The 15,164-nt window shown below is 37.4% G+C and overlaps 1 protein-coding gene across 1 annotated transcript in view; it reads left to right on the forward strand.

Annotated features, from left to right (window-relative positions):
• opn5 (opsin 5) overlaps positions 1–15,164 on the forward strand; it is a 33,690-nt gene that overhangs the window by 1,500 nt on the left and 17,026 nt on the right. The window contains exon 2 of the mRNA XM_028040662.1: positions 6,203–6,349. Within this exon, the coding sequence (XP_027896463.1) occupies positions 6,226–6,349 (124 nt within the window). The 5' untranslated portion in view covers positions 6,203–6,225. The remainder of the gene's footprint in view (positions 1–6,202; positions 6,350–15,164) is intronic.

A 15,164-nucleotide genomic window follows, 5' to 3' on the forward strand; every position in this document is an offset into this window, starting at 1 on the left:
GCATAATAATTTGGAACACAGTGTATTTACTTCCTGCTATGTTATGCAGCTGACCATAATGACAACAAAAAATATAAAATATTGTATGAATACGTTTACTAAAATTCCAACACAATTTGGCTTCAAAGTGCAAAAAACTTTTGTCAACACTGATTCTATGGAAAAAGTGTTAATTTTGCATAGAATACCAAGAGAATAAAGTAACGATGTATTATGCACTGCTGCACTGAAAAACGGTTTCTACACGTTTCTGTTGCTTCCAGAAGAAAAGATTTAGTTATTCAGGATGAAACAACCACATGAAATTGTTTTAGATTGTTTTAAAAATTCCCCTTAAACTATTTCAAGCTTTAATTCTGACAGATCCGTATTCCACACATGCAAATGATCAAATTCGAAGCTCATCTAATGGTAATAGTTATTACCAATTATGCCCAATTTGGCTAATTTGGCCAGTAAATGCTTGTTTGCATGTTGTTGTGTGTGCTATAGACATGTTACTGATCTCTACTTAATTTTTAATTGAGTCAATTGAGTCACCCTACATAACTGTAGGGTCTGCAATTAATGAATCAAAATGAATCGCATTTTAATTAAAAACCATACATAGACAAAAAAATATTTTTAATTCAAAATCTCCCATATATTGAGAAAATAAAAATGTATAATTCAAAGAAACCTTTTTTCTGCTAAATTACTGAACAGTCACGTGAGATCAGGAAAAAAATATATTAGTTGTGTTTTTATCTCCAAGTTAATTAATCCAATTTTTATCAAAAATACATTGATAAACCTTTTTCGCTGGTAATAATTAAATAAATATAAGTCTGACGTGTTTCAGAAAGCCTTGATCGTTCCTGAAACTTATTTAGAAATGTGGACTGTAGATGACGTCTGCGCTGGCGAAACATGTTTAGCATTGAGATGCAAAGCAATTTACTAAGAGAAACGGCTTCGTCGTCATTTGTTCTGTTTGTGGATATAGGTTGTAGTTTACATTTTCTCTAAATTCACCAATTAGTGCACAGAAGAAACATTCCAGACCAACAAATTAGTGCAAAATAACTGGATATGAGAATTAATAACAGCAACAAAAATAAAATAAACAAACAAGCAAAAAAAGAAGGTCTACATTAAGATGGGTACAATCAGAACAAAGACATGACATGATTAAAAACAATGAAATTGTTTAACATATGTAGGTTAGCATATATATATTTTTAAAAATTGCATATATATATTTTTTTCTTTAATCTTGTTAGTTATTTTTGATTTGCATTATTATTTTCATATTCTCTAATGTTCCTTGATTAATCAAAGATATTTGATCAGAATTGAAAAAGAGCGAGAGAGAAAGAGAATGAATACACCGACAAGTAAATAAATAAAAGTATACACAAGAACATGGAATAAGTAACACATTTACAGACGTACCAAAAAAGCGATTAATTTCACACAAAAAATTTAATTGTGACCCATTAAATCCATGTAATTAGTTAAACTATAGCTAAGAGCATGCAATGAGAGGTTAAACTATAATGCTAAAACAAGCTACAAGTGGCATGTCTGTGAAGGCTACCAGAGCAGGAAGACGAATTACTAATAAATCAACAATGTCAGTTTATGTTAGGAGCTGTAAGTCTTAATAGGTGAAAATATGTGCTGAGGGTCAACTTGTACATGTTGTGCTTGTCGTGCTCCACAACTCTACAAAGGCTACTGTTAGAAACATTTTTTTCTTTTTCTGAGGCTGTTTGTAGTGCAGTGAGAGACACACAGAAGTACAGAAAGTCACAAAAGTTTCCCTCCTGGGTAAATGCTGCTGCCGCCTGCTGTGTGAACCAGACACGGGTCTGACCCAATCCTGTCTCTTCCCTGCTGAGAACGATTTCCTGTGTGTAACTTAGGCGTTTGAAAGATTAAGACCTTGTTACAGTTTGCATTGAAAGACCTTCAGAGAGGCTGAAAACGTGAGTGTGTGTTCATGTGTAAGTTCCATAGGGGCTCTTTTGCAGAACACAGTGTTGTCCAGCTGTGTGAAGTAAGAGCTGAATATAAACAGCATATGATGTGACATATTTGTTTTTGTAGAAAACAGCAATTGTCAGTTGCTAAAATAATATAACACATTAATAGTTTGCCGTAAAGTGGGCACAATCCTGGAGTGTTTTGGTATTTGGTTTTCTTCAGTGTTTGCTGCCATATTTAGTTCAGTCTTGTGTTGTTATTGTTCAAAAGGTCTCCCCGTTTTCTTGTTGTATGTTTTAGTTGTGATACAGGTATTGCATTTAATTCCTCGCGATCTTAAAAAGTCTCAAATTTGAGTTGGTGAAACCTGCAGAAACCCTGGATGAATAACTTGGCAGTTTATGAGCTCAAATACACTTTAATAACAATTCGATTAATTATTGGAGAAAAGAGAAGACTGTTCATTTAACGCTCAACAAGTAATCTTATATATACAAACTGAGTCTCATGTTGAGCTTTGCAGTACTTATGTTCACGTAAGCTATCAAGCATTGCCATTGCTTCGAATGTAAATATTTACATTCGAAGCATAAAAATGTCCCCCAAAACTACTTTGGCCTTGACTTAAGATTTATTAAGTCTGTTAGATGACGCAAAAATAGAGAAAGATAGACGATAAAATCCAGCCAATAAAAATGATTTAATAGATAAATCAGATTGGTTCTCTCAGCTCCCTGACTTCTGTAAAGACTCCCAGCTGCTCTGTTCTCACTCTCCTCTCTTTGCTTCTGTAACTCAACCATCACACCAGCAAAGAGTGAATCCAGAATCACCACTTTGGATTTTCACCCCCCCCTGCCTTTAGTGATATTGTTTTAAATATTTGTTTCTATTTGTTCCCGGTAACAGTGGTTGTTACTGCATCATCCTTATAGATGTTTGATCAGCGTCTTCTGCTGCATTTCTGCACCAAGCTGTTAGGCCAGCCCTCTTGTCCAGTTGATTCCCTCGGTTAAAGCCCACATGTGTGGCCAGGCATTAACTCATACTGACACAGACTAATTGATTCCACTGAGGGAAGGCTCTCTGTGTCCACAATTGTTGTCAACTTGGTATGGCTTCAAAATGAATATCTCTTCTGTTGCATGACCTTTAAAACTTAAGAGGCAATAATTAGGAAGGCAGAGATTAGTTATTAAGGTTGGCCGTTGTTGACGATTGTGCAGCTAATTACTCCTGGGACTAATATTTTTTTGAATCAATGGCGCAATTGCAAAAGCGGTTAATGTTTATATGCTGCAAATGTGACTGCAAAATCCAGATCATTTGGAAAGTTAATTGTGTAAACAAAGACATGTACATGGCTGCACAAACAAACAGCCACAACAGGTGGTGTTAGAAATAAATTGTCATAAAAATACAGGGTGCCTGGGCATCCTAAAGTCTTAAATTAAATTATGTAAAATTAGCACCATAAAATAGCATGAAAAAATTCTACGTCCTTATACGTGGATCTCTTGATTGACATCCACTGCCAATACCAGCCTGTTCACACTTATTGTGTCACAAACACAGATTCATTAGTGTAAATATAATGAACCTAATTAACACTCCGATGACCTTTTAGCCTTTTCTCTTTGGCAAAAGCCTTAAAATACGCCTCACCCATTTCAGAGGTGTCTGTGTTTTAGTTTTTAGTCACCCTGAACTTTAACTGCCCTTTCGCAGAGTTGCACAAGAGTTATGTGGTTGGCCAGCTCTGCTCGCTTTCATATGTATGATTTAAAAAAAAAAAAAAAAAGCTGTTGTCCCAGTGTAAACTTTTCTTCTGTCATTTAAAAAGTGAGAAATTGCACGGTGTTTTCTCCTGGTGTCACTTTGACACTTCAGACTAAACTGTGTGAGTCATATTCACCCCGAGGGTTTGGGCTTTAATCGTCAGGATGAAATTGACAAGCTGGCATTAAACTTTTCTGACACATGGAGAATTTATCTCTACATCTGTTAGTGCCTGTCTACGGAGGACAGAAACTGACAGAAATATTTAAACGGTCCAATAAATAAGTCAAAACATTTCAAATGCAACAATTTATTTTAAGAACTGTGAATCTTACCTGATCTTAAAATTTAATTGACATTCATATTTAGTTTTGTTCCAGCAAATTATATATTTAAGCATGTCATATACAGTAAATGTTACTGTTTTAAATGTATTGCTTTATGTTTTCACATTTATTTATTGATGCATTTTTGTCTCCTAATTTTTGTTTTTCCTCACAATTTCTTTTATTATTATGTGTTCTTTTTACATTTTCCTGTCTCCTATTTTTACTGTGCCTTTAATGATTTTTGCTTCATCTTGTGAATAAAGAGGGTCTGGGTTCTAAGGCATCAGCTTTTGTCTCTTGGTTGCTTAGAATTACGTTACCTAGCATAAAGCATTCTGGTAAATCCAACCAAAACAAAGGAAAGCAGGAGAAATGGCTTGTGTCTTCAAGCCTCCAAAATGTGGCTTCTCTCCATTCATGTTTGCATTCATGAAGGTGGAAATTGTGATCAGTGTCTTCTTCAGAGGTTTTTGTGTCATTTTCTTCAGTAGTTCTTTGTGCAGCGCCACCACAGGCCAGGGATAGAATAGTTTATAAAATTGTAGTCTCCAATGGAACTGAGTCTATTGGACTACCAGGTGTGAAAACACCTTTGTTTTTGTTAACATTGTCCTCAGAGCTTAATATGTTCAGGTAAAGTTTCTGCTAGTCTTCTTCATTCGGACGTCTATACGTGTTTGACTTTCACTGTTAATATGGAGTGGAATATAAAGATGACCAGGTTATTTACATGTTTATTGTTTTTACCAATTGTTTTCTTGCTGTTAGTTGAACCTCCACAACATTCGGTCATTTCTGCTCATCACTGTATAAGTCTCAAAATGTCCAACTTTAACCATAATTCAGAAGGCTGTGTAAATACTGTGTATTGCTTTCTTGAGCATTTTCAGGTATTGAAACTGAGACCTGTTTTTTTTTTTTTTTTTCATATTGCAAATCACGGAGTGACGAGTCATAACGATAAAGCCATTTAAATAACGGTGTCCGGTCCTTTCATGTTGATGATGCTGACACTTATTGATGAACTATCCGTTTTGAGAGACTGACACTGTTGCAGGTTATCAACTTGATTTTGCAGCCTGTGTTTGTTGTTTTCAGGAATGCACTGGCTGTTGTGCAAATATTAATATTGATGTGAAAAATGCGCCAAAGCAACTCATAGCTCTGTCAGGACAATTAATTTTGCTGGATAATAAAAAATATTCCTGTAATCATTGTGATAAATGATAACATTGCTATCTTGAGACCATTTCCAAGTGATATATTGATATCCTCGCAAAGACCAATAAACTTTCATTTCATACTGAATGCTTAAGACTGTAACTCAAAGATTTTTCAAATATCCAAAATAAAGAATGAATAAAACTGAAATGAAAACCACTTGCAGGCAAAACACTAAAAAAATGTATTATATAAAATCATCAGCTCATTTTAATCCATCATGCGATTAATTGATTTATTGCGACAGGCTTATCTACTGAGGAAAACTGTAAATAGAATTTCCTTTCACCAACACTTCGATATAAATAAGAAACTCTAAGCCTCTTGGGAAACATCAGCTGTGTGGGAACGTTCACAGCATTGACTGGTCTGATGCTGAGATGTCAGAGGGCTGGAGGAATTTGGCCGAACCGCTTACGATGAGCAGCACTGCACTGTGCTGTGATCACATTAGTCACGTGGAAATAAATGAACTGAAAGAAGAATGTTTGATTCATCTTGTGATCTCTCGGTTTAGTCTTGGATACACACAGTTTAATAGAGCAGATTCTAATCCTGCCCTGGGGTCTGATCAGTACTTTACCTCTCCATAGACGCTTAGTGTTTCCTTTGCAAGTAAACAAACTGCTTGTCTATAAATTGGTTAAAAATTGACTAATTTTAATTTCTTTCTTTATGCATTTGTGGTGATTAAAGTGCTGTTGGGTTCTGGTTAGGTATGGAGGAGTCTTTATCTGGGGCAGTGCAGAGCCCTGTTGTCTTGCAGCAACAAGGTTTGAATCCAGGAGTAGACAGGAACTGCGTTTCCATTGACAATATAATTGCACAAACTGGAATTACAAAAATACGTTTTCTATTTAAGGAAGCTCTTCTATTGTTTCAACCTTCTTCCTTTCACTTCACAGGGCATTCCCCACTGATAGCAGTGATGGAGAACACAACATGGCCGTACCCCGCATACGTCCCCCATTACCTCCTGCGTGGCGACCCCTTTGCTTCGAGGCTCTCCAGAGAGGCGGACTTTATTGCAGCGTTTTACATCTGCATCATAGGTGAGTTTCCATTTCAGCCAACATCCACCTCAGCACTGCTTTCACATTTCTTGTCATTCCACACATTGTGCGCACCTCTTAGCAAAACTATTTAATGTTTGGGGTTTATTTTGGTGAATGTGAGTCCTTCAGTTGCTGGAAAATTCCACCCAAACTCGGTACAATATGTCACACCCTCACTGCAAGATAGAATAATACAGTTAGAGTATAAAACTAGGTAAAACGGTACATAATGTCATATAATTCAAAGAACAGTTGTAGTTAAACTCCAGTTGGATTAGGTTGTTGTTTAGTGAAATTTAAGGATATAAGTGCACGTGCACATGTGCATATAAAAAAATGTGAATATTGCCTAAAATGCAGTATTTCTGGCCAGTCATTTCAGAAAGCGATACGGCCATATTATAGAGATTCATGATGCAGAGTAAGATATTCTAAGCTTTTATTTTTTTGAATTTTAATGAGTATGGCATATAGAGTAGGTAAAGATGGATGTCTTGAGCACAAACATCAGGTTTCTGTAAGGTCTGTTCATTTCTCTGCACTATGACCTGGTTGCATTTGAATTACTGCATCAATGTGCTGTGACACGGAGGAGCTCAGCCTGTAGCTGGTTAGGTGTAATAGAAGCCCAGGCTGCTTTGATAGCTGCTTTAAGCTCATCTTCATTGTTGGGTCCAGTGTCGCTCATTTTCCTCTTGACAAAAGATTTCCTATAGGTTAAAGGTCAGCAGAGTTTCCAGGCCTATAAAGAACAGGAACATCATGGTCATTGAATCAGCTTGTCCATCTGAACTCTGGTTTGGTTTTGTGGTTTCTTGCCCTCCATACAAGGCCTCCTCCACATGCCAGGCCTGTTATTTTTGTGTTTTCCTTTTGAGGCCCCCTGTGCCCACCTGGTTTGGGTTTTGTTTTGTTCCTCCTGCCTAGACTCTTTGGGGAATGGGTGGATGTGGGGGACTTTCATGATCTGTAGGTGGTTGGACTTTAGTTTCTTGTGTATTCTTGTATGTCGATCTTCCTTAGATTAGTGTTCCTTTCTATTAGACATTAACATTCCTCAGATCGGCGTAAAAACAAAGTCCTTCATACAAGCAGATGAACTTGATGCACTTTTGATGCTCGTTTGACACAAATGTGCAATAAAATAAGCAGTGTAGGGCTCCGTGTCAACTCTGGAGGAGCTGCAGAGATCATGTGAGAGAAAAAAAAATTTGTTGAGACCACACAAGAGTTGAGCTTGAGGGTAAAAATGCATTTAGGATGACTTTGACTTTACAATCAAACAGAGATTTTGTAAAATACCTAAAGTTGGTGTTTGGGATAGTGTCCAAATTAAAAATACAAAAACAACATCAATATATACTTCCTGTTTGCAGATCTGAAGGTTTGAGGATTTGGAAGTTTTTCTCTCTCTCCTCATATCCTGTCCGCATTCCATTGCTTATTATCTCAGTATAGGATTGAGGTCTGCAGGGTGGCTGATAGAGAGGAGATTCAGCTTGGTGCTGCTCTGTTGTGAAACCACAACAGGCACATTACTAAATCTTAATTAGCGAGTTGTGAAAGGGAACGGCTTTTGAAGAAGATGGCTTTGTATCAGTGGGATGAAGACGTCGGCCGTGCAAATAACTACACTACAAAACTACCAACAGGCTCCACTGATTGTGGAGGAAGAAAACTAGGACAAATGGCATATGTTCTGATAACATCTGCTCGACGTCTCACAGGACCCAGAGGGCGTTAACAGTATCACAGCACATGTTTAGCAGTTAGAGAAAACCCTGCTATTAATACACTGTTCAGTCTAATAGAAACATTAAACCTTAAACACTGGAGAAGGTTGAAGCTGACACCAGGTGAGCAAGTTCACCAAAAAACATCCATTCATTGGACATCTTGGTAATCTGTGGGCTTTGCAAGTATCACAGTTTGGTTTCTAGCCAAAGGAACTCTGTTACAGCTGCCTTATGTAAATTTCATTAAAAAATATATGTTCTTTACATATTTGTTAAAATTATTATGTCATGACAGTGTAAGACAGATAATTTGTGACAAAATCCAACTTTACTGTCTTCTCCCATTGCTCCCAGTACTAACTGCAGAAATACACCACTCAGAAACAACCAATCAGAGCCAGGAGGAGGGTCTTAGCGCTGTCAATCACTCTCGTGCTCACCCCTCCTTGCTTTCTGCTAAGCTACAGGTGGTTCACCACAACATAGCTTGCGACAAATGCTAGGGCTAGTTAGCATGGCCTTCAGTGACAGCGGATAAACAATTTTCCTGTCACAGTAAGTTGTTTCTCCATCATTTGTACATTTAGCGGCGTACATGAGGCTGGCAGGACTAAGACCCTCCTTCTAGCTCTGATTGGTTGCTTTTCACTGGAATTAGTAAATTTCTGCAGACTGCACTGGGAGGAGGTTTTCACAGATTGTCCTTCTCACACCATGCTGTCACCACATAGTGACAGTTTTAATCAATATGGAATTATTTTTTTAAATAAAAGTTGCATACTGCAGCTAGAAAAGGTTTAAAAGACAATAGAGGTAGAGTCTCACATGTATCGCTACATTTATGTATCGCTGTCCCAATACAAACCTAAAGAATTGAAGAAGTCATAAAACAATAATTACAACATCAAACTCACAAAACATCTAAGGATCAGTAAAAGAATACTGATTGATAACAGTAATGGGAATTTGCTCTCTCTCTCTCTGGTCAAACCTTTCAGGATAGAAAAGCCGATGAGTTGCTATGACGTCCTACTATGAATGTTGCACAAACGGGAAGTAAAGAGTTACCCAGGCTCTCCTGTCAGAATTAAACCTCAACAAACTTGGGTCCTTAGAAAATTAGCAACAAAGTAAAGGTGGTTACACAGGTTGTCTTTTAAATGGGGATTGTTTCACCCGCAGGACCACACAGACTCTAAACCCTAGAAACCAGGAACAATGTTGTCACAGTTAAAGGAGACTTCTATAACGAGTTAATCTACAGTATACAGACTGTGATCTTCTTCTCCCGGAAAGGCTGTGACAGAAATGACAATCACAGGCATGATACTCTCAGGCTGGGAAAATCTAATTTGTGTTTATTTGATTGAAGAAACCAAATATTTGTGTTGCTTTGTGGGGAAAAAAACATAATAAAAGTTGTATTTCATGGGATTCAAAATTTTATACATCAAAATCAAAATGACCCAAGGAGCTTTGTAAAGTTTTTTGTTCTTTTTAAAGTCTATTAAAAATATTTTTATGATAGGCTTTTTAACATTTTATGTTTCCCACGGCCACAAGAGAACCACTAAATAAAGTCACCCACAGGGTTAGTGCTGTAGCGATAATAGTTTATTCACCAGTTGCTGATAACAAAATAAGCTTTTGTATCTTTTGCTGGTTAGACTGTCTCCAAATTAAAAGAGTGTAACGTAGTCTCTCACGTTTGCTTGAAGGCCATCAGGAGGATCACATGATGATTCACCCAGAGCAGAGAGCGGCAGCCGCGGGAGGAAGACCTCCAATATTGAAAAATATTAAGAAATGACCAAAGTTTTAATGTTGCATCGTACTTCTTTTTAATTTAATGTGACTATTAGTGAATGTTTATGAGTCTGATCATCTAAACGCACTTCTGGAAGAAATTCTTTTGCGAATATTGCGGGTGAAATATTTTTATTCACTTTAGTTTTAATTTCTTACATTCACAGCAGGTAAGATGACTCTGGAACCCAGATAATTTACTATGTTATCATGGTTTTTTTTTTTTTAGAAAAATGAAGATTTAGTCTTTTTTTTATTACAATTTGTAATGATGGAAAACACAGAAACACACCTAGTCGTGAAAAAAACACCCTAAGAAGTAACATTTGAGGATGTATTGGTATTGAGTAATAACTCTAACATAAATTCATACATGTGAAAATACCTTGTAAACATTTTGATAATAAAATTATGATAAAATGCAATTTTTGTTGACATGTGCTTATAATTAAAACACTATTACGTAGCATTTTGAATGAGAATTAAACCTCAGACGTTCTGTTGCTGTCTGACAACATGCAAAGTTTACTCACTAACCTGTTAAAGTTGACCCCCAAAAACGCAGGCAAGTTTCTGAAAAAAGTCTCCAAAAACATTAGGATATCACGACTGGCACAACGTCACACTTTTCTTACTGTTGATGTCAAAAAAACTGTATAGTATCTTCGATGGAGTGCTAAGAAAAACACAAATATCATATTGAAGTTTGCCAGAGACAAGGTAGACAAAGTCCAGGTCCTCTTATTAGTCATCTTATTATTCCAGAGTACTAATAAGAACATTATTATTTGTACAAATTTGAATTATTTGTACTGCAGAACAAACATCATGTTTGGATCTAGCCCTTAAATAAGGGATTTTCCACATCTGATAATGTTGTTGGCTCTCTTTGATTGGGGGTCAAAATTGCAACATTTGTTCCATTTTCAGCTGTTGTAGTTCCCTTTACGCTCTACTGTGTCAAACTATCCAAATCTTTTGAAAAACCCATTCCCTCCCGTCACACATGGTGGCGCTGCACCAGGAAATTACACAAAAACCTCTGGAGACGACACTGAGCGCAACTTCCTTCTTCATGGAATGAGTGGTGTCAGATTTTAGCGGAAGCAGGATTTTTGTCTTTGGCAGAGGGCCACGAGTCATTGCTTGTTTTGGTTACGTTTACCCAGAAAGTTATATTCTCCAGTCTGCTTGGTGGTCACATATGCATTCAAACAGAAGTAGAGTTCACTTCAACCAAACCAAGGCCAAGGTTTGTAGGTGGGACAGAGTTCGCTATTTAGGTCCACATCGGAGTTCGTTTGTACCAAACGAACCAGACTTTCTAGCCGAAGGAACTAGAGTTTGACTGAAGCGGACCAAACAGGGCTGGTGTGAAGGCGCCCAAATGAAGCAGGTTCAGCTGGTGTACATCCAACAAAAGCAGACAAACAAAAGGCAAAACTGATTTCACAGTAAGTTCAGTTAGACAGAACCATTAGACAATTTACTTGTCACTGTGAGGAGTTGACGTTCTAAAGGTCTACAGTCATCCTGCCTCACAAAGATCTTTTATTAACTTGCACTTCCCAAAATACTTCTTAATCATGAGTCAAGCTCTAAAAGCAAAATAAGTCTTACAGCAAAAGTTCAAATGACATCTGCTTAGTTGTGTCAGATGTGAACCTTAGTAAAGTAAAGTTTTCAGATTTCTTGTGCAATTTCTGTCCTCTAAGGTCCTGACACACACAAAGAACCAAAGGTTCATGAGTCAGAGCAAAGATAAACTGAAGCAATGTTATTTGTGAAAATTGCTCTTCAAGGCTGCAGTTAAAAAAAAAAAAGCTAAATAGATTTCCAGTGCTGCAATATAAAAGAAAGAGAAGATAAGGTTATGGCTGTCTCAATGGAATAAAGGGCTGGAAGATTGCAACTCTTTGTGTGTGTGTGTGTGTGTGTGTGGGTGTGTGTGTGTGTGTGGATGCCTTTTTATTACTTTGTAGAGTAAAAGATTTACTGCTTCTGTTTTTTTCTTATCTTTGCTAATTAATCTTTGTAAAATAACTCAACATCCGACAGACTGAGCAGAGCGAATCTGTGAACATCAGTTTTCAATTCTTGGCAAACACTTATTAGAACTTAGGTTTGTACTTTGACTAGGCCATTCTGACACTTGAATAGACTTTTGATCTAAACACAATCATAATTATCTTTCTAGCTCTCCTCTCCTTTTTGCCAGCTTTCTTTGGCCCTGACGCAGAAACTCATCCCCACTGCATGACACTTCCACCACCGTGTTTCACCATCAGAGTGGCATGTTCTGGGCCGTGTTGAGACACGAATTTTGAAAAGTTACATTTACATAATTGTGAGGTTTAAATATACAAGCTAAAATCATTTCAGAGTTTTGTTTGTGAAACCATTTTAAAAACTCACTCATGCGTCATTTTGTCCTGTTTGCCACATAAGAAACCCAATAAAACACACTGAAGTTGGTAAGTAAGCATGTTCCAGTAACCATTCTGATGAATCTGATGATTCATATTTTTGGAAGCGTTATGACTTCGTGATCTAGTCCATTTTATTTATGTTACGTTTGTGTGTGTGTTTTTTATTCCCCTTTAAGTATTGTTTTGAGCCCTTTTTAAAATAACTCCCAGTTCCAGTGTAAAGTGTTCCTTAAAAAATTAAATGATTTGACATTGGAGAGGGTGATCTTGCATTATTAACATTATATTATTTAAAAATGGTCTCAAAACAACATTATCGTTTATTGCAATAACCACTGGGACATTTTATCGTCCCGTAAAAGTTGTTATGGTGACTAGTTGCCAACCAACCAACCAACCAACCATTTTCTGTTCACCCTTGTCCCTAATGGGGTCGGGAGGGTTGCTGGTGCCCATCTCCAGCTACGTTCCGGGCGAGAGGCGGGGTACACCCTGGACAGGTCGTCAGTCTGTCGCAGGTGACTAGTTGCCAAGCGATGTAACAGGAAAACGTCTTAAAGGGCACAGACCTTATTACCTAATGAAGCAGGACATTGAGCAAGACATGGAATACATTTTGTTTATCCTTATCATTCATCCAAATCGGCCAACTAGGAGGACCAGGCCGGGAGAAGCGGAGGGGTTAGACAGTTCATGCCGTCTCAGAGTGTTTGTCTGTTTTTTCTTTTACGAATAACTTTCACATCGACCCACAGCCCAGCTTTGGCAGAGAGCCTCCATTCACTATTATGTTCCTTCCTGGTGTATCATATGAGTAAGTGGAAATGGGGGAGGTGCATAGTCTGCTCATTGTGGCAGTTATTAAATTAATTTCACCGTGAGAGCCCCTATATATGTGGTTTATTCAGTTAAAGGAATGTTTGTGCGGATCAAACTGACTGAATGGGAAGCAGGTTGGAGGATAAACTGCTCAATCTGTGGGGGAGATGCTAAAGGTTTCATTGTTTATTTTTGGACTGCATTAAAGCCACACGTCCACTTAATCTGCATGTGTCTGCTGGTGATGGTCAATGCGTTAAAGTTTTCCAATCACATGGAGGTGACTGAGGCCGGGTTGGCAGAGGAGTCGCCTGGCGGCGTAAAAGTTGTGGGTCGATTCCGGCTTCATCCTGCCAGAGGTTGATTTGCCTCTGGGCAAGGCAGATTGCCACAAGTTTCGGAGATGATGTTATGGTGTAAATCAGTGTTCTACAAAGTGGGGGCCACAAAAATTCACAGATGAGGGGAAAATGAGAAGGAAATGCAAAAATTTAAAAACAGAATCCATAAAGTTTTTACATATTTTTTAAAATTTTTTAATGGAATCTGATCTGTGTTCCAAAATGTAAGTTAAAATAACTTATTGGAATGTAATTTGACGTGCTCGTCTTTCCAATTGGCTCTCAATCGAATTTATCAGGCTACCTGGAAAACACATAACGCTGCCCCTTTAAAAATAGCAAAATTATGAAAAATAAAACATTTCTGTCAAAACATATAACATGTCCAGATGCTATTCAAATTGCACTAATACAATGAAATATGAAAATATTAAATATAAAAAACACAAAATATATCAAGGGCCTTTAGGGCTAATTATGCTGTTCTTACTCTCGTTTTTCAGGTTTTCAGCTACAAAAACACTAAAAGACACTAAAAACCTCATAATACTAAAGACCACAATTCAGTTTTCAGTTGGTGCTTAATTATATTTTTAGAATATATTCCTTTCATGTAACATAAAATGTCCAGATCAGAGCCACGTTATCCCCCAGACATCGGCTCAGTGCGGCTTTGCAGCTCCTTCGTTTGGTTTTATTTCTCTCCGGTTTGCTGTCAGGTCCCACTGGACTCATTAACATCCTGGTATTTTCAGGCAACAGCAGCTAGTAGGAAGACTTTGATAACCCTTTGTTCATCACCTGCCAACCACCGAAGCACAAAAAGCCTCCATAACCAATTAGCATTAGGCTAATTAATGTCTTTGAGATGCATACATGAGTATAAAACATTACAAGGTACAAAAAAACTAATTTTACACATTATACCTCCCTAATATTACTCATGTCCTTTGTATAAAATTACTTACACTTAAAAGGAAACTTTATATATGTATATATACAGTATATACTGTATATATACACACACTGCAAGATAAACATAAGGGGCAGAGTTATATTGTATGTGTTGTGTTTTCTCATCATTTCTTGTATTTAATATATGAAACCTCAGCATGACTACCAGCCACCTCCCAGGTGAGGTTTGTACATAGCTGTGGCTCATCTCCTTCAAAACTCCACCGTCCTTCTAAATTGGTTTAATCTACAATCACTTTGCCGATGGAATCTTAGATGAAAAACTGACAAAAGGTTTGATGGCCTGTATTTAGGTAACTAAGTTATCCATGGTGGTGACAGTTTTATTGTTTTTACATTCTAGCTCCAATTAGGATTATTCTGGTCCTGCAAGCTGAAGGAAGCTGGGCTATGAAGCTTATCGCGCTACATCTTTCCTTTCAATAGAGTGTTTTGGAGGCATGGCCAACATGGTCTAAACGGCTTTGTTCTCTTCCTCCACTGTTGTTGCCAAACTACAACCACAGGCAAACTACATTTCTAAAACAGCGCAGAAAAAAAATATCTATGCATCACTCGCAACTCCTTCTGTTCACTGATTGGTCAGGATGAAAGCAAAGTGAAAAATTTTCAGACAGAGCACTGAAGGGAGACGAAAATAGAGTGGAATTGAGCGGAAGGTAATTGCCAGGCTATGATTGAAGGCTTGAGCTTGAAGAAAAATGAT

Source organism: Xiphophorus couchianus, chromosome 15 (assembly GCF_001444195.1).
Source record: "Xiphophorus couchianus chromosome 15, X_couchianus-1.0, whole genome shotgun sequence".
Lineage (NCBI taxonomy): Eukaryota > Metazoa > Chordata > Actinopteri > Cyprinodontiformes > Poeciliidae > Xiphophorus > Xiphophorus couchianus.